We start from the raw sequence: 22,425 nt of genomic DNA, 5'->3' as shown, positions 1-22,425 counted from the left end.
AAATGTTAACTTGTTCATCTATTTCAACAGTGCTGATAACCGTGCTGTTACAACATAGTAAGCATTTACTGAACACTTGATAAATGAAAACTACTATTTAACACACATTATCAGATTTTAAGTAATATTGATTGCATTCAGCTCCTCTGTAATTTTTTCAAAAGGAAAAACAATGTAATTCAAATCCCCACTTTTAAAATGTTTAAACATGATAGTTATGATGTAAATATGTAGGAATATATTCTTGTACTCAGAAAATACACACTGAACAACTGAGACATAATGGAAAATCATATCTGCGTATTATTCCCAAATGGTTCAGAAAGGCCAACAATTGGGGAATCTGGGTGAAGGATATAAGGCGCTCTGTGTACTATTTCTGCTTTTATGTAAATCTGAAATTACAGGTCAAGCATCCCAAATCCGAAAATCTGAAATCGAAATGCTCCAAAATCAGAAACTTTTTGAGCATCAACATGATACTCAAAGGAGGTGCTCAGTGCAGCACTTCAGATTTGAGATTTTGGATTTGGAATGCTTAACTGGCAAGTATAGTGCAAATATTCACAAATCCTATAAAACCCCAAATCTAAAACACTTCTAGTCTCAAGCATTGTGGATAAGGGATACTCAATCTAGATTTCATACATGTAAATACAAACACAGAAAACCAAAAACCAAAACTTACCAACAGCTGACAATCTCAGTGAGAAGCCATAGGTTTAAAAAAAAAAAAAAAAAAGATTGCTTCTCGGTGTTTTGGCTAAGATCAAGGTATTAAAAAAAAAAAAAAAAGGGGGGGGTATATAGGAATTTGAAAAGGAACCAGAATTTTTAAACCACCAGCAACAATTATTAATAGAATGACACATTTTTTCTAGAGTTCCTCTCAATTTTGTGTTTTAAAACTGTGAACAATAAAGTTCAACCAATGAGAACTGCAATTTTTCCCTGTTGGTCTCTAAGCCCGAATACTGACCTGTGTGTAGGTGTAAGACTTTAGTGTGCATGGCTAACGATGCACATAAGGGCAGTATCCTCCCATTAGCAAATCCTGATGCTGCGACATGGCACAAGAAAGACGGACTGAGTATGGAGAATTCCTGGCACATCAGCTATCACTCCATGCCCTCTTCCCCTCCACTCAAGAAGGTATGTGAGAATGCAAGGGAGTGACAGGTAAGATAGCAATTTTAGAGGAATAGCCTTTATTCTACTTTTAGTTTATGAAAAGTGAGAAGTAAATCAATTGCCCACCTTGAAACAATGTTGACACCTTCCAGCTGTGAAGACACTGAGATGGAACATGTTTAAGTGGCACTCAGCATCCACTCCCACTGTGCCATTAATATTATAGAGGCTACAAAGCTAAAAGCTACATGTCTTAGATTATTTTACAAGTAGGATTCTGGTTACAAATTAAGTGCTCACATGAGCTTTAAAAGGCCAAAATGGGTTGAGCACGGTGGCTTGCGCCTGTAATCCTAGCACTTCGGGAGGCCAAGGCAGGTGGATCACCCGAGGTCAGGAGTTCAAGACCGGCCTGGCCAACATGGCAAAACTGTCTCTACTAAAAATACAAAAATTGTCTGGGCATGGTGGCTCATGCCTGTAATCCCAGCACTTTGGAAGGCTGAGGCGGGCAGATCACGAGGTCAGGAGTTCGAGACCAGCCTGGCCAACATGGTGAAACCCCATCTCTGTTAAAAATACAAAAAAATTAGCTGGGTGTGTTGGTGCGTGCCTGTAGTCCCAGCTACTTAGGAGGCTGAGGCAGGAGAATTGCTTGAACCCGGGAGGCGGAGGTTGTAGTAAGCCCAGATCATACCACTACACTCCAGCCTGGGTGACAGAGCAAGACTCTATCTCAAAAAAACAAAACAGAAACAAAAGTTAGGCAGGCATGGTGCTGCACAGCTGTAGTCCCAGCTACTCGGGAGGCTGAAGCAGGAGAATTGCTTGAAACTGGAAGTCAGAGGTTGCAATGAGCCAAGATGCCACCATTGCACTCTGGTCTGGGCAACAGAGTAAGACTCCATCTCAAAAAAAAAAAAAAAAAAAAGGCACAAATGGGCCAGGCATGGTGGCTCACGCCTATAATCCCAACACTTTGGGAAGCTGAGGCAGGCGCATCACCTGAAGTCAGAAGTTCGAGACCAGCCTGGTCAACATGGCAAAAACCCACCTCTACTAAAAATAAGAAAATTGGCTGGGTGCAGTGGCGGGTGCCTATAATCTCAGCTACTCAGAAGGCTGAGGCAGAAGAATTGTTTGAAGCTGGGAGGTGGAGGTTGCAGTGAGCCAAGATCACACAACTGCACTCCAGCCTGGGCGACAGACAAGAGTCTGTCTCAAAAAATAAAATAAAATAAATAGGCAGAAATAAGGCCAGCCATCTCCCTACTTTGGTTGTTCTCTGGTGGCAAGCAAAGTCATGGAGATGCCAGTCCCAAAATTCTGCTTCACTGCTTTTGCAGTGGGGGCCAGACTTCCCATGTCTAGGCAATTGTGGTGGCAGCTTTCTAAGCCCAGGATCATTGCTATAGCAGTGTGTTCTTAAATTTAATATCCTCATTACCCATTGTGCCAATTGGGGCAGTGGTTACAGCTCTTCCTGCAAGTTGGTTTGTGGTACTCTGGAGGCCTGGCTAAGATCTGCACCTTCATCTTTTCTTAAGATTATGTAAAACCCTAATTTCTCTATTAAGTACTTTTTCTCCTTAAAACATCCCCAGTAGTTTCTGTTTCTCAATACTGTTTGATAAATTATACCATCACTGAAGTGGTGGCTCAAGTATTAGTCAATCAAAAACTCATAGCAATCCATGTCCATGAAGATATTTGTGTCTCTCCTTGTTACAAAACATTTGTAACTATGTTTTTTGTAGCAGAAAGAATCTGCATCTGTTTCAAAGCCACACCTAGAGAAGACATTAATAATTGCCAACATGCATGTATGGAATCCTTTACAGTTTATAAAATAGTTTCACACACATTGCTTAATTTCATACTGATGTGAGTTAAGGCAGGTTTTACAGTGACACAGCTGATGTAGTAGAGTTTTGCTTGGGGTTTTACAGTGGTAAAACAGATTTACAGACTCCTGCTGGAAAAAATGTCATGGCTTAAAAATATTATTTAATGACTCATAAATTATGAATCTGTAATAGGGAGACTTTTTAACAGTCTATATATATATATATATATTTTGAGATGGAGTCTCGCTCTGTAGCCCAGGCTGGAGTGCAGTGGCATAATCTCGGCTCACTGCAAGCTCTGCCTCCTGGGTTCACGCCATTCTCCTACTTCAGTCTCCTGAGTAGCTGGGACTACAGGCGCCTGTCACCACGCCTGGCTAACTTTTTGTATTTTTAATAGAGACGGGGTTTCACTGTGTTAGCCAGAATGGTCTCGATCTCCTGACCTTGTGATCTGCCCGCCTCGCCTTCCCAAAGTGCTGGGATTACAGGCGTGAGCCACCACTCCCGGCTTAACAGTATTTTTTACACTAGAGAGAAACTAGTTTTTGTTGTTGTTGTTGTTGTTGTTTTGAGATAAGAGTCTCACTCTTGTCGCCTAGGCTGTAGTGCAACGGCATTACCTCGGCTCACTGCAACCTCTGCCTCCCAGGTTCAAGTGATTCTCCTGCCTCAGCCTGCTGAATAGCTGGGATTACAGTGCCCACCACCACACGGCTAATTTTTTGTATTTTTAGTAGAGAAGAGGTTTTGCCATATTGGCCAGGCTGGTCTCGAACTCCTGACCTCAGATTATTCACCTGTCTTGGCCTCCAAAAGTGCTGGGATTACAAGTGTGAGCCACAGCGCCCGGCCTAAACTAGTTTTTTTAATGCATGAAAACTATGATTACTTTATGGATTTATGCAATTACTTTATGATTTTCTTTATGCATGAATACTATGATTACTATATTCAGTATGAAGCTTCAAATACTCAAAAAGGGAAAAGAAAAACTAGAAAATCATACGAATAACAAATCAGAACCAGGGTCAATTTGGGAAGGGTAAGAGGTAAGAAAGAGCTTGATAACCTTAGAGCCAAGCTCCCAAAGACAGAACCTAGAGAGACAAGGAACTACCTAGGCTAAGTAATCAGGAATTTTAGTGAAAAGCAAATATTAGCTTCTCAGCTCTCCTACTAATGAGCTCTATAAGGTTTTGAATGCAAACCACTATTAAAAATGAACATCAAGAAGTTAGTTCTTAACTCTTCTCAGCAACATGTGACTATGTAAGATATTCTCAAGCTCTTTCCAAATTCTCAACAGTATTTGCAAAGTCAAGCCAAGAGGCTGAAGCTGGTAACCATCACTGCACACTTTCCTCCTCAATCAATCCTGCTCCAATTAGGAAGGAGTTATATCGAGATTTGAACATTTTTAAAGGGTACAAGGTTGCCTGACCCTGTTTACTAAAAAGCACTAGTTATTGCTGACATTGTTCTTGTTATAACTTACTTAGTCATTATTGGGCATTACTGAATTATCTTTACTACTATAAAACGTTCAGGCTGGGTGCAGTGGCTCATGCCTGTAATCCCAGCGCGCTGGGAGGCCCAGGCAGGCAAATTGCCTGAGGTCAGGAGTTCGAGCCCAGTCTGGCCAACATGGTGAAACCCTGTCTCTACTAAAAATAAAAAAAAATTAGCTGGGCGTGGTGACATGCGCCTGTAATCCCAGCTACTTGGGAGGCTGAGGCAGGGGAATTGCTTGAACCAGGGAGGTGGAGGTTGCAGTGAGCCAAGATCACGCCACTGCACTCCAGTCTGGGTGACAAAAGCAAGACCCTGTCTCAAAAAAGAAAAAAAAAAAAGTTCAATTTGTTGGAAGTTTCATATTTTTAATCCAATTTTTAAAAAATTTTAAGTAAAAGAGGGGTTTATTTTTATGCTTTAAATATACTTTCATTTTCTTAGATATACCTATAAATTTTGTATTATAGTTTCTATATGATGTATGTCTTTAGACCATTATATGGCAAAAAATGGCATAAAAAAAAGTCTGATGGCCGGGTGTGGTGGCACACGCCTGTAATCCCAGAACTTTGGGAGGCTGAGGTGGGCAGATTGCCTGAGCTCAGGAGTTCGAAACCAGCCTGGGTAACATGGTGAAACCCCATCTCTACAAAAAACACGAAAATTAGCCGGGCATGGTGGCACTTGTCTGTGATCCCAGCTACTTGGGAGGCTGAAGGAGAACAATCGCTTAAACTCAGAGGGCGGAGGTTGCAGTGAGCTGAGATTGTGCCACTACACGCCAGCCTGGGTGACAGAGTGAGATTTCGTCTCAAAAAAGGAAAAAGAAAGTCTGAAATAAACATGATGAAAGTATCACATGGGAATTATTCTGGAAAGCAATTTAGAAATCTGTACCAAGGTCTTAAAAATATTCATACCCTTTAACCCAGTAATCTGACATCCTCAGAAAAAAGAAGAAATGATGAGACATTTGAGGCATAGAGGCAATATAAGAATTGTTCATTGCAGTATTAATTATAATAGCATAATTCAAAAGGCACATATATAAATTATGCCACATCCATTCATTTTATGAAATATCATGCAGCCTGTTACAAAGACTATTTACTGTCATAGGAAATGAGTACAACACTTACAAGGTAAGTGTGTATAAGTCACAGAAAGAGAATGTGCCAAAATACTAACATCAGTTACTGAAGGAGGTGACGGTTTTTTTTTTTTTTTTTTGAGACAGAGCCTCGCTCTGTCGCCCAGGCTGGAGCGCAGTAGCGCCATCTCTGCTCAATGCAAGCTCCGCCTCCTGGGTTCACGCCATTCTCCTGCCTCAGCCTCCCAAGTAGCTGGGACTACAGGCGCCTGCCATCACACCCAGCTAATTTTTTTTGTATTTTTTAGTAGAGACGGGGTTTCACTGTGTTAGCCAAGATGATCTCCATCTCCTGACCTTGTGATCTGCCTGCCTTGGCCTCCCAAAGTGCTGGGATTGCAGGAGTGAGCTACCGCACCCGGCCCCTTTTTTACTTTTTGAGACAGAGTCTCGCTCTGTCACCCAGGATAGAGTGCAGTGGCACAATCTCGGCTCACTGTAACCTCCACCTCTGGGTTCAAACAATTCTCCTGCCTCAGCCTCCAAAGTAGCTGCAATTACAGGTGTGCGCCGCCATGCCCGACTAATTTTTTTGTATTTTTAGGAGAGACGGGCTTTCGCCATGTTGGCCAGGCTGGTATTGAACTCGTGGCCTCAAATGATCTGCTTGCCTCAGCCTCCAAAAGTGCTGGGATTACAGACATGAGCCACTACACCTGGCCATGTATGCTTTCTTTTAATTTTGCTATTTCTTTTTTTTGTTTGTTTTTTTGAGATAGAGTTTCACTCTGTCATCCAGGCTGGAGTGCAGTGGGGTGATCTCAGCTCACTGCAACCTCCACCTCCTGGGTTCAAGAGATTCTCCTGTTTCAGCCTCCTGAGTAGCTGGGATTACAGGGGCTCGCCATCATGCCCAGCTAATTTTTGTATTTTTAGTGGCGACGGTGTTTCGCCACATTGGCCAGGCTGGTCTTGAACTCCTGACCCTTCTGACCTCAGGTGATCTGCTCGCCTCAGCCTCCCAAAGTGCTGGGATTAGAGGTGTGAGCCATCGTGCCCGGCCAATTTAGATATTTCTTAAAATAAATTTTCCAGAATATTAGTTTTTCTAATTAAGTAGATTTAAGTTATTTTTTTATTATTTATTTATTTATTTGAGACAGAGTTTCACTCTTTTTGCCAAGGCTAGAGTGCAGTGGCAAGATCTCAGCTCACCACAACCTCTGTCTCCCTGATTCTCCTGCCTCAGCCTCCCAACTAGCTGGAATTACAGGCATGCGCCACCACGCCCAGCTATTTTTTTGTGTTTTTAGTAGAGATGGGGTTTCTCCATGTTGGTCAGGCTGGTCTTGAACTCCTGACCTCAGGTGATTCGCCCGCCTCCGCTTCCCAAAGTGCTGGGATTACAGGTGTGAGCCACCGCACCTGGCCTTAGATTTAAGTTATTTTTTACATTAACTAGATAATTGGTGATATAGAATTACAATTAATTATCATGATTATTTTATGACAATAGCATTTAACTATGTTAAAAAAAGTTCATATATTTTAGAGACATATATTAAAATGGTTATAGAACAAATGATATGATGATTGAGATTTGTTACAAAATAATCCAAACTTGTAGGTGGGACAGTGGAAAGAATGGGAGATGGGAGTATTATAAAACGAGACTGGGCCAGGTGCAGTGGCTCATGCCTGTAATCCCAGCACTTTGGGAGGCCGAGGCAGATGGATCACTTGAGGTCAGGAGTTTAAGACCAGCCTGGGCAACATGGTGAAACCCTGTGTCTACTAAAAATATAAGAATTAGCTGGGCATGGTGGTGTGCACCTGTAATCCCAGCTACGTGGGAGGCTGAAGTGGGAGAATTGCCTGAACCCAGGAGGCAGAGGTTGCAGTGAGCAGAAATTGTGCCAATGCACTCCAGCCTGGGCAACAGAGCAAGACTCCACCTCAAAAAAAAAAAAAAAAAAAAAAAGCAGGATTGGCCGTGTGCTAGTATTTGTTGAATCTGGGTGATAAACAAGAGTTCATTATGCTAGTTTTTCTACTTTTGTATAAATTTGGAGTTTAATAAAAAAGTTAATTTTGAAACTTAAAAGTAAAAAGCACTAATAAGCACTACTTTGAAATGTAACATATAATTAGCCATTAATCTATGCTGAATAAAGACTAGAAATATCTCACATTAAGAGGATGTCAGCTGATCAGAATTTTCCTTCATCTACTTCTGAGTTGTGACTTAAAAACAAAACAGAAAAAAAGGTAACTATTTTCTTCATTATACCATCAAATGTAAAATGAGCCAATATTTTTAGGTGCTGCTAATATACTGTCAATTATGATTGTAAGATACTTCTCAATTTCAGAGACATTGAAATGTGAAACTATGTGCATCTTAGAATGGATGAAATACAGCAATGGCAGGTCAGATTCAGCTATGAGTCTTTTGTTTTCTGACCTAGGATCAGCGGGTCTGATTATTTATCTTGTAATTTTTAACATGGAGTTTTTCTTTTTTTTTTTTTGAGACGAGGTCTCGCTCTTGTCCCCAGGCTGGAGTGCAGTGGCACAATCTCAGCTCACTGCAACTTCTGCGTCCCGGATTCAAGCGATTCTCCTGCCTCAGCCTCCCGAGAAGCTGGGATTATAGACACCCACCACCACGCCCAGCTAATTTTTGTTTTGTTTTTTTTTTTTAAGACGGAGTTTCACTCTTGTTGCCCAGGCTGGAGAGCAATGGCGCGATCTCAGCTCACCACAACCTCCGCCTCCCGGGTTCAAGCGATTCTCCTGCCTCCCAAAAACTCACTCCCAAAAACCCGCCTTGGCCTCCCAAAATGGTGGGATTACAGGCATAAGCCACTGTGCCCAGCCTTTTATTTTTCTTTTTTTAAAAAAGTGGGGGACAAAAGTCTGAATGATAGTTACTTGAAAAGAATGTATTTTCATACAGTGGAATTCCTATTTAGCAAGCACTTACAAGGCTGGGCACAAGGTAAAGTTTTAGGAGTTGATCCAGATTTATGGTTTGCATCCATTCTCCTGATGCTAACAGGCCTACAGGACCCCCTGCAGCAGCCATGAGCAGCTAAATGAACTACCCATGTCTATTTGGGAATGTGCTCCCATACCTCAAAAGCTGTTTTTCTTACTGATTGGTAGAGAAATTTTGCAGGGTTAATCAGGTAAGCAAGAAGCACATCCAAAGGATCAATAGGTATTCTTCTTGCCTTGTCCTAATTTCATTTTTCTTTTAATAAATGAAATTGTACAAGGTTTCCTTCACTCAGTTTCAAAAATTTATCCAGTATTGAGGCAAACTTTTTCATTAAAACTACATTTTGCTTCATGTTATTTGCTGTAAATTTTTATTTTTATTTATATATACACACATATATTTTTGGAGACAGTCTCACTGTATCAACCAGTCTGGAGTGCAGTGGTGCGATCTCGGCTCACTGCAACCTCCACCTGCTGGGTTCAAGCAATTCTCCTGGCTGAGCCTCCCAAGCAGCTGGGACTACAGGCGCACACTGCCATGCCCGGCTAATTTTTTTGTATTTTTTAGTAGAGATGGAGTTTTACTGTGTTGCCTGGGCTGGTCTCGAACTCCTGACCTCAGGCAATCTGCCCACCTTGGCCTCCCAAAGTGCTAGGATCACAGGCGTAAGCCACCGTGCCTGTCCTATTTGCTGTAAATTTTTTAAATATGCATTCAAATATTCATAGGATTCAGGCAGTAACCATTTACAAACAGACAAAATAGCCAAAGCAAATATTAAACGTGCTACTTTAATTTGTACCAACTACTTTACTTTTCAAAGTAGGCTTCTCGTCTCTTGCGAAGCTCTTCTGAAGTAAGATTTGTACCTGATGTCTGTGGAATATCTTGAGATATATTTCTGGAACTACCTGAAAACAAAACACAACAGAAAAAAAACCAATCACTGTATTTACCAATTCAAGCAACAATACATTTGTTTATACTCATTTGAGTAAGCTTTTAAAACGTTTTTTCTTGAAGAATATTCTACTCTTCTGGCTGGGCGTGGTGGCTCACACATGTAATCCCGGCACTGTGGGAGGCCAAGGCAGGTGGATCACCTGAGGTGAGGAGTTCAAGACCAGCCTGGCCAACAGGGCAAAACCATATCTCTACTAAAAGTACAAAAAATTAGCCAGGCATGGTGGTAGGTGCCTGTAGTCCCAGTTACTCAAGAGGCTGAGGCAGGAGAATCGCTTGAACCCGGAAGGCAGAGGTTGCAGTGAGCCAAGATTGTTGCACTCCAGGCTGGGCGACAGTGAGACTCTTAATTCAAAAAACAAAAGAAATCTAAAGCTGATTTCTGTCCCTGCTAATCCAGCAGGACTCTATAAATCAAAAATGGGATTGCACACCATATGGAGTACTCAGAGGTGTGCCTAGAGGCAAGAAAAGTTCAGGATGAAAATAATCTTCCCATTAATGGAATCTCAATTTTATCTGGATATCTAAGGAAATCAATTGATAAATAATTTCATTAGAAAGCAGAAGCAAATACACATAAGTTAGAGAAAAATAAAACAAAAAACCCACTTCAAACTTTTAATTAAGCAACTTCGAGCTATGTCTTAACATTTTTCTTTGCCTAGACTGTATAGGGGATATGTTTTCACTTTTGAAATTGATAGTTTATATCACTAAAAAACTGGGCCCACCAAAGCGGGCTTAAGGTTTAAGTCGCATAGCCAATAAATGTTGGCTTTTTGTATAATCAGTTTATATCCCCTGTCCAGGCCCTTCCATAGTGTCTAATGACATACATTTATGAAAGAGCTGATTTGGGTAAGGGTCAACTGATACCCACAAAGATTAACACCACAATTGACTACTGTGTTAGTACAGGTTATTGAAACCAAATAAATAACCAGGAGTAAAAATATAACTACTCCTAATAAAATATAGGTTGTAAAAAGTTATTTCCATTATAAGAAATCTAAAGGGAAAGCCCACTATATAGCTATTGCTTCTGCAGTAATTGTCAAAACACTTCTAAGAGTACATTAACTTCCAGGAAACCTAAGAATAATTGGAATCAATTCTTCAGCAATGAATACAACACACATCAGAATGTCTTTACCTTGCATACTTAGCTGAATAGCCCTGCGGAGATCTGCTTCCTCATCTTCCATGTCAATTTCTTGGCGACTTAGTGCCAGAGCCCTCTGCAAATCCTCCTCATCTTCATCTAACATTCCTGAGCCATCATTTGCTTCTAACACTCGTTCCAGGTCTGTTTTATGGACTCTAAAGAACAAAAGCACTGGTAGTAACTGCAACCAATCTTCTATTTTAGACATAACATAAAGGCATTTGTAATGTAAAGGCTTTACGTAAGCCAAAACTTAAAACGTTTTCTGGCAAATAAGCTCTAGTAATATAATGATTGTGTTGTAATTTGAATCCAACTAAGTTTTTTTTCTCTGTTTCTGTTTTTGAGACAGGGTCTGACTCTCTTGCCCAGGCTGGAGTGCGGTGGTGTGATTGTGGCTCACTGTAGTCTCGACCTCCCCAGTTTTGGGTGATCCTTCCTCCTCTGCCTCCCAAGTAGCTGGGACTACAGACACGCACCACCACGTCTGGCTAATTTTTGTACTATTTGTAGAGGTGAGGTTTTGCCATGTTGCCCAGGCTGGTCTCAAACTCCTGGGTTGAAGCAATCAGCCTGCCTCAGCCTCCTGAAGTGCTAGGAATATACCATACCTGCTAACTTAGTTAATATATTTAAGTATTTCAAAGAGTTGATTCACGTTCGAACTAATAAACTTCACTAAAATGTAAGGTCCAAAATAGAGGTGCCGACAACACAAGGACCACATATTCAATGTAAGCATGAAAATTTTATTCTCATAATGAAATATCGTCATATGTTCCATACTGCAGGCCTCATTTTTACCTTTGCTCTTTCAGTTGTGCTAATTCTTCTCCAATAAGTTTTGGTCGGTGCATCTGTTGGACCCTGATCATCTGCAGGAGTTGGTCAGCTTCGCAATCTGGCAGGTCACCCTTAACAACAAATATAGAATAACCTAAAACAAAAAGGCAAAAATCAACCTAAACAGCTAGTAAAGAGATTCAAAATTGATGTAAAATGCTAGTAAAGAGGCAGCACAGTACACTGGAAAAAAATACAAGCTGAGGATTCAGAAAGATTTTAGTTCAAATAATGATTCTTATACTTACTAGTAAAGTCATCTAGGATAAGTTACTTAAAATCTCTGAGCCTCACTTTCTCCATTGTAAGACTGGAATAGCCGTCTCACTGAGTGACTGTGCGAAGTAAATGTCTGTAAAGGGCCCTACTAATGTAGCACTTGACTGAGCAGGCTACTCACTTACTGGTATGAGAGAGAGTAAAGGAGTCGGTAAGAGCAACTGATTGAGAATCAGACTGCCTGCATCTGATCCCAGTTCTCCCACTTCCTAGCTGCATTTGTCTTGGTTTCTACTGTTAAACATAATGATACTGGTACCTTCCTGTGATGGTTAATATTATCAACTTGATTGGATTGAAGGCTACAAATTATTGTTTCTGGGTGTGTCTGTGAGGGTGTTTCCAAAGGAGATTAACATTTAAGCCAGTGAACTGGGAGAGGCAGACCCACCCTCAATCTGGGTGGTCACCATCTAATCAGCTGCCAGCTCGGCTAGAATAAATCAGGCAGAAATAAGAGTGTGGAAGGACCAGACTTGCTGAGCCTTCACCTTTCTCCCATGCTGGATGCTTCCTGCCCTCAAATATCAGACTCCAAGTTCTTCATCTTTTGGACTCTTGAATTTACACCAGTGGTTTGCCAGGGGCTCTTGGGCCTTTGGCCATAGACTGAAGGCTGCACTGTCAGCTTCCCTACTTTTGAGGTTTTGGGACTTGGACAGGCTTCCTGGTTCCTCAGCTTGCAGACAGCCTATTGTGGGACTTCACCTTGTGATCATATGAGTCAATATTCCTGAGTACATTACCCTTCATATATACATCTATCTTATTAGTTCTGTCCCTCTAGAGAACCCTGACTAATACACTCACAGGGCTGTTTTGAGGACACAGTCAGATAATGTGTGCAATAACTAGTAACATGGCTAAAACTAATCATCTGTGGAAAGAGCTACCCTGACCCACACATGTACACCCCTTGTAACTAAAAATAGGAGCTGAGAAGCCAAATACCTAAAAGCTATTTAAGGTGTCAAACGTGTGGTTTGCATCCCAAAAGAATTACATTAGTCTAGTGTGACTGTGTATAAATATGATTCCAGAAATCCAGGGTTTCCCCAAGCTAGATGCTACACACAAAAACTAAGAGTGGGCTATACCTAAAACAATCTAAGTTTTTCTATTATTAATTATTATTATTATTTTTTATTTGAGATGGAGTCTCACTCTGTCACCCAGGCTGAAGTGCAGTGGTGCAATCTCAGCTCATTGCAACCTCTGCCTCCCAGGAGGTTCAAGCGATTCTCCTGCCTCAGCCTCCTGAGTAGCTGGGATTACAGGCACCCGCCACCACGCCTGGTTAATGTTTGTATTTTTAGGAGAGATGGGGTTTCACCATGTTGGTCAGGCTGGTCTCAAACTCCTTACCTCAGGTGATCTGCCCACCTCAGCCTCCCAAAGTGCTGGGATTACAGGTGTGAGCCACCGCACCTGGCACATTTTTCTTAAACTCTGGTGTTTGTTATTGGATATCCTTTGTTAGAATTAACACATAATGGGACAAAGATTATAAGAACTACTAATGGAAAACCTCAAAATAGTACAATGAACATTTTTTATGAGGACAACTGTATTCAGAGTTCAAATGCTTTAATGTGTTTTCTGCCAGTAAAACTGTTTCTATATCGTACAATAAATATGCCAGCTCACCATGGTATTCTATGAAGAGTGTCTGAAGAATGGATACTCTGCCCTGTTCAGGGGTCATGGTCAAGATCTTGGGTTTTATTCAAGACTTCAGATTTTATTTTACTTTTCAATTTTTTTTTTTTTTTTGAGAGTCTTGTTCTGTCACCCAGGCTGGAGTGCAGTGGTATGATCTTGGCTCACTGTAACCTCTGCCTCCTGGGTTCAAGTGATTCTCCTATCTCAACCTCCCAAGTAGCTGGGACTACAGGTGCACAACATCACGCCCAGTTAATTTTTGTATTTTTTTTGGTAGAGACAGGGTTTCACCATGTTGGCTAGGCTGGTCTCAAACTCCTGACCTCAAGTGATCTGCCCCTCATCCTCCCAAAGTGCTGGGATTACAGGCATGAGCCACCACGCTCAGCCTAAGACTTCAGATTTTATTCTAAGTGTGCTGGGAAGCCACTGAAAGACAAGGAGTGAGGGTGGGACATAACAGGCATTACACTGGTTAAGAAGCACTCTGAGCGGCTCTATCAGTATAATATATAGGAACCAGAGTACAAGAAGTGTCACCCTTATGGAAATGGAAAACCTGATAGATAGCATGGATAGAAAAAAAAAATAAGTCTTTCATAGACATGTTCAGTTTGAAATGCTTTTTGGACTTCAAAGTGGAGATGCCAAAGCTAGGAGTTAGTCAAAGCTAGGTGTTCAGGGTAGATGTCAAGACTAAAGATAAAAGTTTGGTAATTACTGACACACAGATCTTATTTAGAGATATACCTAAGATCCATGAAAGGGATCTGAAAGATGCAGGCAACAAGTTAGGAAAACCACAGCATGGTGGGCTGGAGGTCAAGGGCAGACAGGGTTTTTAAGAAAGGATATCATTAGGAACCAAGGTTTTAACTATAAAAGAAAAAAGATACAAGTATCTAAAATCAAAGAATTAAAAACTCTATATTCCTAAATGTGAATTCACAATAACTACATAACAAACCCAGTAGCAATAAGCATGCCAGCACTCAAATTGTGATCTCTAAATACCATTACTAAAAGATGGTTAGGCACAGTGGCTCATGCCTGTAATCCCAGCACTTTAGGAGGCCGAGGCAGGTAGATCACCTGAGGCCGGAATTCAAGACCAACCTGGCCAATATGGTGAAACCCTGTCTCTACTAAAAATATAAAAATAAAAAAACATTTAGCCAGGGGCCAGGCGCAGTGGCTCATGCCTGTAATCCCAGCATTTTGGGAGGCTGAGGTGGCAGATCACCTGCAGTTAGGAGTTCGAGACCAGCCTAACCAACACGGAGAAACCCCTTCCATCTCTACTAAAAATACAAAATTAGCCAGGCGTGGTGGCTCATGCCTGTAAACCCAGCTACTCGGGAGGCTGAGGCAAGAGAATCGCTTAAACCCGGGAGGCAGAAGTTGCAGTGAGCCGAGATCACGCCATTGCACTCCAGCCTGGGCAACAAAAGGGAAACTCCATCTCAAAAAAAAAGAAAAAATTATCCAGTCGTGGTGGCACGCACCTGTAATCCCAGCTACTCGGGAGGCTGAGGCAGAAGAATCGCTTGAACCCAGGAGGCGGAGTTCAAGAAAAGGAGAAGGCACACTAGAGACAATCCTAAGGAAAAAATAAAAATGGGGAGGCAGCTGGAGTTTCATGGAATTAAGAGAAGATTTTTCTTTTTAATTACTGGAGTTAAAAAGCTTATTTTTCTGCTTATAGGTATATTACCAAAAAAAAAAGGGGGGGGGAACTGATTATACAAGAGAGTGGAGAGATGAAAGCAGGAACATCTTGAGTAGGTGAGAGGAGCTGGGATCCAGCCCACAAGTGAGGGACTGGTCTTCGCTAGAGGTAGGGGACCATTCATCTATTTTAGTAGTCTCAAAGCACAGGTGAAGATATAAGCAAATTAGTACACTTGCTGGTAGAAAGGTAAGAACATAATTTTAATTGCTTCTATGTTCTCAGCAGAATGTAATGGAAGGCCATACGCAAGGTGTGTAAGGAAGGGAGAGGAAAGTGGTTAAAGGTTTGAAGACAGAAGCTGTGAAATTAGTCACCTTGGAAAGTGGCACATGATTTTTTTATAAACATCTGGAGAGTGGCACATGATTTTTTATAAACATCTGGAGAGTGGCACATGATTTTTTATAAACGTCTGGAGAGTGGTACATGATTTTTTATAAACATCTTGGAGAGTGGTATGGGGATTTACTAAGAAAACATAGTAGAAATATCAGGCAGCACTAAAGGCTCATCTGAATTTTGTGATTATAATAAATTTAAAGTAAAACCTTAGCTAGGTGCGGTAGCACAAGCCTGTAGTCCCAGCTACTCAACAGGCTGAGGCAAGAGGATCACTTGAGGCCAGGAGTGTGGGGCTACAATGAGCTGTGATCATGTCACTGCACTCCAGCCTGGGCTTCAGAGAGGCCTAGTCACTTTGATAGACAGATGGATGGGTGAATGGATGGATAGATCGTTTAAGAAAAAAGTAAAACCAATCATCATGTTTTATGTTATTTTTTAGCCATATCCTGCTACTCTGGTACAGGAATGGACAAGGCCAAGATTTGGTTTTAACCAGGGTTGAGATTTTTGTCATTCAAGTATGATGGAGGGAGAGAAGGGGGAAACAAGCTGAAGAATGCAATGGAGTGATTATAACAATGAATTACAGAAAATAAGCAGCAGAAGAAAGGAAGAATGCATATAAAGGAAATGCTTGGGCCCCACGGTAGGGTTTAAAGAATGGCTGGAATAAAAAAAACAGATAAAACATGGTTTAAGGATAGGAGGTGGTAGTTAAAGAGTAATACGCTTGCAATTGAGATTTGACAGTGGTTATGATTATTGGTAATAGCTAAGCAAGAGTGAGTGATTTTGAAACTAAGAAGCAGGTACTGGATTACTGGATTGATTAGCAATACAGAAATCATTAAGAATGATAAAAGGAGTTGAAGTAGAGAAAAACACAATGAGTCAGATCCTAAAATCACTGATGAAAAGAGACTTTTGGATGAGTGCAAAAGGGCAAGGGATAGTTTAATCTAGGGGCGCGTATTTCTTTCGTCTTTGAGATGGAGTCTCTGTCGCCCAGGCTGGAGGGCAGTGGCGCAATCTCAGCTCACTGCAAGATCCACCTCCCGGGTTCACACTATTCTCCTGCTTCAGTCTCCCAAATAGCTGAGACTACAGGTGTCCACCACCACAACTGGCTAATTTTTTGTTATTTTTAGTAGACACGGGGTTTCCCCGTTAGCCAGGATGGTCTTGATCTCCTGACCTCGTGATCTGCCCGCCTCGGCCTCCCAAAGTGCTGGGATTACAGGCGAAAGCCACCACAACTGGCCCTTAGGGGCATGTATTTCAAAGAAACTGGAGTTTATAGGGAAGAACAGTGGCCTAGAAGAGGCAAAAAAGAAAAATATCTATCCCTCCTCTCAGCTGTGTGGTATGTGATGTATAAAAGAAAAAACCATTACTTAGAAGGGCTGCAAAGAAAGCAGCATCCTCAGAAGAGGGAGGGCCAGGTGCCAGTGAGAACTCTAATGGAACAGCGTCACCCAAATCACAGCCTATCACCACGTCAAACCTAAAGATTGTTTTACTGCCACTGCCAGAAAAACAGTATTGTCACACTGTCATCTAATGCTCCAGTTTATTTAACTACTTCGAAAGATAACGTTACAAAATTTTCAGCCTTTACTTACCTTCCTGTTGTAATTGAGCCAAGAAAAGTGCAAGATATGTATCTGATATTAACTCTGGACCCGTCAAGAGAGAATTCAAGTTAAACCACTGGAAAAAAAATTGTCAATATTTAAGTTAGTGCATATTATAGGTAATAAAGTAGTTTCACATGTTAAGAACAGATATAACCCATCAAAGTTTAGTAAGATTGTTTAAACTCTGGAAATATTTCAAGTTGAGCTCTTTCCTCTGACTGAATAATATCTTAAAAGAGAATACTGCAGATTTATCACTATTACTCTTTTTTTTTTTTTTTTTTTTTTTGAGAAGAGTCTCATTCTATCACCCAGGCTGGAGTGCAGTGGCATGACCTCAGATCATTGCAACCTCCGTCTCTCAGGTTCAAGCAATTCTCCTGCCTCAGCCTCCCAAGAAGCTGGAACTATAGGCCCGCGCCACCACACCCAGCTAATTTTTGTATTTTTAGTTAGAGACAGCACATTTGCCACATTGACCAGGCTGGTCTCAAACTCCTGACCTCAAATGATCCTCCCGCCTTGGCCTCCCAAAGTTCTGGGATTACAAACATGAGCCACTGCACCTGGCCTCTGTTAGATACTCTTTTTTTTTTTTTTTTTGAGACAGAGTCTCGCTCTGTTGCCCAGGCTGGAGTACAGTGGTGCAATCTCGGCTCACTGCAAGCTCCGCCTCCCAGGCTCATGCCATCCTCCTGCCTCAGCCTCCCGAGTAGCTAGGACGATATGCGCACACCGCCACACCCAGCTAATTTTTTGTATTTTTAGTAGAGATGGGGTTTCACCGTGTTAGCCAGGATGGTCTTGATCTCCTGACCTTGTGATCCACCCGCCTTGGCCTCCCAGAGTGCTGGGATTACAGGCGTGAGCCATGGCGCCCGGCCCTGTTAAATAGTTTTTTAAAAACAACACTTTGCTTTAAACTATAAACATTAAACCCTCCCAAAAGAATAAAAATGGATAGTCCGTAGTTGAAATGTCTTTATTAATAGCTATAGTTAAATCTTTTTTCAAAGTATCAGTCCAACATAACTCTAATCGCATCTATCATACTGATGGCAGGAAAAATGACAACTATACAAAGTTTTCCCATTACCGATAATTTTTGTCAAAAGATTCCAATTGTGAGAAAGTCAGAAGTTCCAGGAAGATAATTTATAATTACCAACTCAGTTTTTAAAAATCACTAAATTAGGTGGGCATGGCAGCTCATGCCTATAATCCGAGCACTTTGGGAAGCTAACGTGGGAGGATTGCTTGAGCCCAGGAATTTGAGACCAGCCTGGGCAACATAGTGAGACCCTCTATAATTTAAAAATGTTTTTAAAAAACACTATCACATATAACATATAAACACATTTTTTTTTAAAGAGATGGTCATCTAGGCTGGAGTGCAGTGGTGCAATCATAACTCACTGCAGCCTTGAACCCCTGGCTTAAGTGATTCTCTCGCTTCATCCTCCCAAATAGCTGGGACTACAGGTGTGCACCAAGATGCTTGACGAATTTTCTAATTTTTTTTGTAGAAATGGGGGTCTCTGTGTTGTACAGGCTGGTCTCAAACTCCTGGCCTCAAGACATCCTCCCACCTCAGTCTCCCTACATGCTGGAATTACAGGTGTTAACCACTGCACTCGGCCCTAATTAACATCATTTATCACTACCACATAGTAATCCTAATTTAACCCACAAGATACAAAAAGTGTTTAAAGTTACTGTCAGTATCATGACCAACTATTTTCCTGGATTTTGACAATGTTAATACTTTTTCCAGCCTTCTTTTTTATTATACAGGGACCTCAGACAGAGTCTATAGTGAAAAATATAGTTTTAAACAAAAATATAAATTAGAACCAAAGAAAATAAAATAAACCAAAATTTGACATCTTCTGTATTTGTTTTTTTTTTTTGTTTTTTTTTTTTAAAGATAGAGTTTCACTCTTATTGCTCAGGCTGGAGTGTAATGGCGTTATCTTGGCTCACTAAAACCTCCACCTCCCAGGTTCAAGCAATTCTCCTGCCTCAGCCTTCCAAGTAGCTGGGATTACAGGCATGCGCGAACACACCCAGCTAATTTTGTATTTTTAGTAGAGACGGGGTTTCACCACGTTGGCAAAGCTGATCTTGAACTCCTGACCTCAGGTGATCCACCCACCTCAGCCTCCCAAAGTGCTGGGATTATAGGCATGAGCCACAGCGCCCGGCCAACATCTTCTGTATTTGTCAAAGATAATGTAATTCAAAATGTGAAAATTCAATTTTGAAGAACTAAAAATTTTTAAATCTCTCAAAATAATAAGATAGACATTTATTTGCAAATTAATACGAGGGTACTTCTGAAATCTAAGTCTACAGACCTTAAAAATTCAGTGCTTACTTTATACAAAAAAAGTAAAGAATACTGGATCATAATTTTTAAAAACACGTAAATAAAACCCAAAGGTTAAATAATCTCAGCAGTACCCTACCCTGGTTTTTACCTAGAGGTGATTCCCACTCGTGTCAGCCTCTACTGCTCTAAGTTGCACTTTTTAAATTTTTTTTCGGTAGAGACAAGGTTTCACTGTGTTGGTCCAAGCCGGTCTCAAGCTCCTGGCCTCAGTGATCTCCCTGCTTCAGCCTCCCAAAGTGCTGGGATTACAAGCGTGAACCACGGCACCCAGCTAGCCTCCACTGTAAGCTTCTAGATTACACCTCCTTAACTTGCTCTTGGCTCCTCAGGAAGAACTTTAAGAAAGAACCAACTTAGGGCTGGGCATGGTGGCTCACGCCTGTATTCCCTGTATTTGAGAGGCAGAGATGGACAGGATCACCTGAGGTCAGGAGTTCAAGACCAGCCTGACCAACATGGAGAAACCCCGTCTCTGCTAAAAATACAAAAATTAGCTGGGTGTGGTGGTGCACACCTGTAGTCCCAGCTACTCGGGAGGCTGAGACAGGAAAATTGCTTGAACCCGGGTGGCGGAGGTTGCAATGAGCCGAGATCCCACCACTGCACTCCAGCCTGGGTGACAGAGCAAGAATCCATCAGAAAGAGAGAAAGAGAGAAAGAAAGAACGAACCAACTTAGGATGAAGCTAAGTAGGTGACTTTTCCCAAATTTGATTTGGGTGACTTAAAAGATAACAATAGGGTTTTTGTTTTTGAATTATCTCTTATAGATTTAATTCAATATACTTTCTTGACATATCTTTTTTGGCTTTTATTTACTTTTTTAAAAAAACAAACAGCTTTATTGGGGTATAAGTGATATATAATAAACTTCACATATTTAAAGTGTACAATTTGAAACTTTTTTTTTTTGAGAGAGGATCTCCTTCTGTCACCCAAGCTGGAGTGTAGTAGTGCGATCATGACTCACTGCAGGCTTGACCTCTGGGCTCCCTCCTCATCCTCCCTAGCACCTAGGACTACATGCATGTATCACCACGCCTAGCCAATTTTTCTTTTTTTTTTTTTTTCATTTTTTTGTAGAGATGGGGTCTTGTGACATTGCCCAGGCTGGTCCTGAACTCCTTGAGCTCAAGTGATCCTCCTGCCGTGGCATCCAAAAGTGCCGGGATTACAGACATGAGCCACTGCACCTGGCCTTTGAAATGTTTTGACATTTGTATACTGTACTCCCATGAAACCATTACTACAACCAACACTGTGACACATTAATCACTGCCACGTTTCCCATGCCTCTCTCTGACCCTCCCCTCTCACTCTTCCTTAGCCTTTTCATCCCCAGGCAACCACTGGTGGATCTGCTTTTCATCACTACAGATGATTCTGCACTTTTCTAGACTTTTAATAAATGATACCATACAGCATGTAGTATTCTGTTTCGGGGTTATTCTTTCAGCATAATTATTTTGAGATTCATCCATGTTGCTGCATGTATCACTAGTTTATTCTTTTTTACTGTGCTAGCTGGTTTTCAAGAACCCTCTTTCAAAGATTCAAAATTCTAATAAAAAGGATGTTAAATGATTCTGTTTCTTAAAATAGCTTGCTCAAGACATATTTCATGTTTTATTTAACAAATAGAAGTGATTTTATGTAGACGTATGTATTACATGGCTTTTGGAATCATATGAATAATCTTACACTAAAGCAAGCATAATTGAATGCTTTATTCATGCTTGACACTATTTCAGGCTTCGTGACAGCACTATGCTAAATACAAATCTACAAATGTAGTAATTAACTGACAGAACATAGTCATCACATAAAAACCCACTTCAAAGTAACCACATTTGTATTATATTTAATATAAAATTTTTCTTATGATATAGTTAAATTGCATATACTTGTCACAAATAAATTTACAAGGAAAACTGATATGTTTTAAAATGACAAATTTCTATCTATCAAGATAGATAACCATGCCACAAACACACACATTACTAGTCAGTTTCCTAATTTTAAAGTCAGCAATCCTTTTGTTTTTTCTTTTTAATTTAAAATTTTTTTTTTCTTTTTATGTTTTATAAAACAGAGTCTTACTCTGTCACCCAGGCTGGGGTACAGTGGCACAATCATAGTTCACTGCAGCCTCACACTCCTGAGCTCAAGTGATCCTCCTGCCTCAGCCTTCCAAGAAAGCTGGAATTACAGATGTGAGCCACCATACCTGGCTTTTTTTTTTTTTTTTTTTTTTTTTTTTTTTTTTTTAAAGAGACAGGACCTCCCTTTGTTGCCCAGGCTAGTTTCGAAGTTCTGGCTTCAAGTGATCCCCCAACCTAAGCCTCTCAAACTGTTGGGATTACAGGCATGAGCCACCACATCTGGCCCACATTTTAGTTTTAAATGGGGCATAATATAAGAAAAAAAGACAAGGAAGGGTAAGAAATGTTACCTGTTTTCCTAATTTTCTAACTGTAAACCAGTGTTCCTTATAATTGCATATAAATGATCTTTCATTTCTAAAAAAGAAAACACACAATATTAACTTGAAATATTGAATTCATACTTATGTTGTCTACTGGCAAACATTATATAAAATTTGTGATAATTTAAGATTAGATTTACAGTTAAGTGTCACTGATGTTTTTAAAAGATCACACAACCATATGAACGTCTCTGCAGCAGCTTAGTGATGCCGGGCCAAAAGATGGCCTCATGCACCACTTACGGGGCAGCTCTGTGCTGCCACAGACACTGGGGTGCCAGGAAGGCTACAGGGCAGATGCTCATGGACATCACAAAGGTGAAATAGGAA

At 40.9% G+C, this 22,425-nt stretch overlaps 1 protein-coding gene and 1 long non-coding RNA gene across 13 annotated transcripts in view; one reads left to right on the top strand and one right to left on the bottom strand.

Moving 5' to 3' along the window:
- Nucleotides 1-22,425, bottom strand: part of LOC105467545 (ataxin 3) — a 65,708-nt gene that overhangs the window by 30,028 nt on the left and 13,255 nt on the right. For 4 of the 6 annotated variants that reach the window (XR_011625613.1, XM_011717207.2, XM_011717206.3 and 1 more), the window contains 5 exons: nt 22,063-22,129; nt 17,205-17,292; nt 11,526-11,658; nt 10,710-10,876; nt 9,405-9,501 (listed from right to left, as the gene is read on the bottom strand). Coding sequence is in view for 5 of the 6 variants with exons in the window: in XM_011717207.2 (XP_011715509.2) it covers nt 9,405-9,501; nt 10,710-10,876; nt 11,526-11,658; nt 17,205-17,292; nt 22,063-22,129 (552 nt within the window). In the remaining variant the exon portion in view is untranslated. Of the gene's footprint in view, nt 1-7,773; nt 7,828-9,404; nt 9,502-10,709; nt 10,877-11,525; nt 11,659-17,204; nt 17,293-22,062; nt 22,130-22,425 lie in introns of those variants that run through there. The other 2 variants (XM_071099699.1, XM_011717209.3) reach the window with 2 other exon arrangements.
- LOC139364208 (uncharacterized) overlaps nt 1-22,425 on the top strand; it is a 65,632-nt gene that overhangs the window by 31,390 nt on the left and 11,817 nt on the right. The window contains exon 3 of one of the 7 annotated variants that reach the window (XR_011625618.1): nt 19,770-20,039. The exons of the other annotated variants lie outside the window; for them this stretch is intronic. This is a non-coding gene — a long non-coding RNA (uncharacterized lncRNA). Of the gene's footprint in view, nt 1-19,769; nt 20,040-22,425 lie in introns of those variants that run through there. 7 annotated transcript variants of the gene reach the window in all.

This window comes from Macaca nemestrina, chromosome 7 (assembly GCF_043159975.1).
Source record: "Macaca nemestrina isolate mMacNem1 chromosome 7, mMacNem.hap1, whole genome shotgun sequence".
NCBI classification, from domain to species: Eukaryota; Metazoa; Chordata; class Mammalia; order Primates; family Cercopithecidae; genus Macaca; species Macaca nemestrina.
This window is presented reverse-complemented; position numbering and strand designations above follow the sequence as displayed.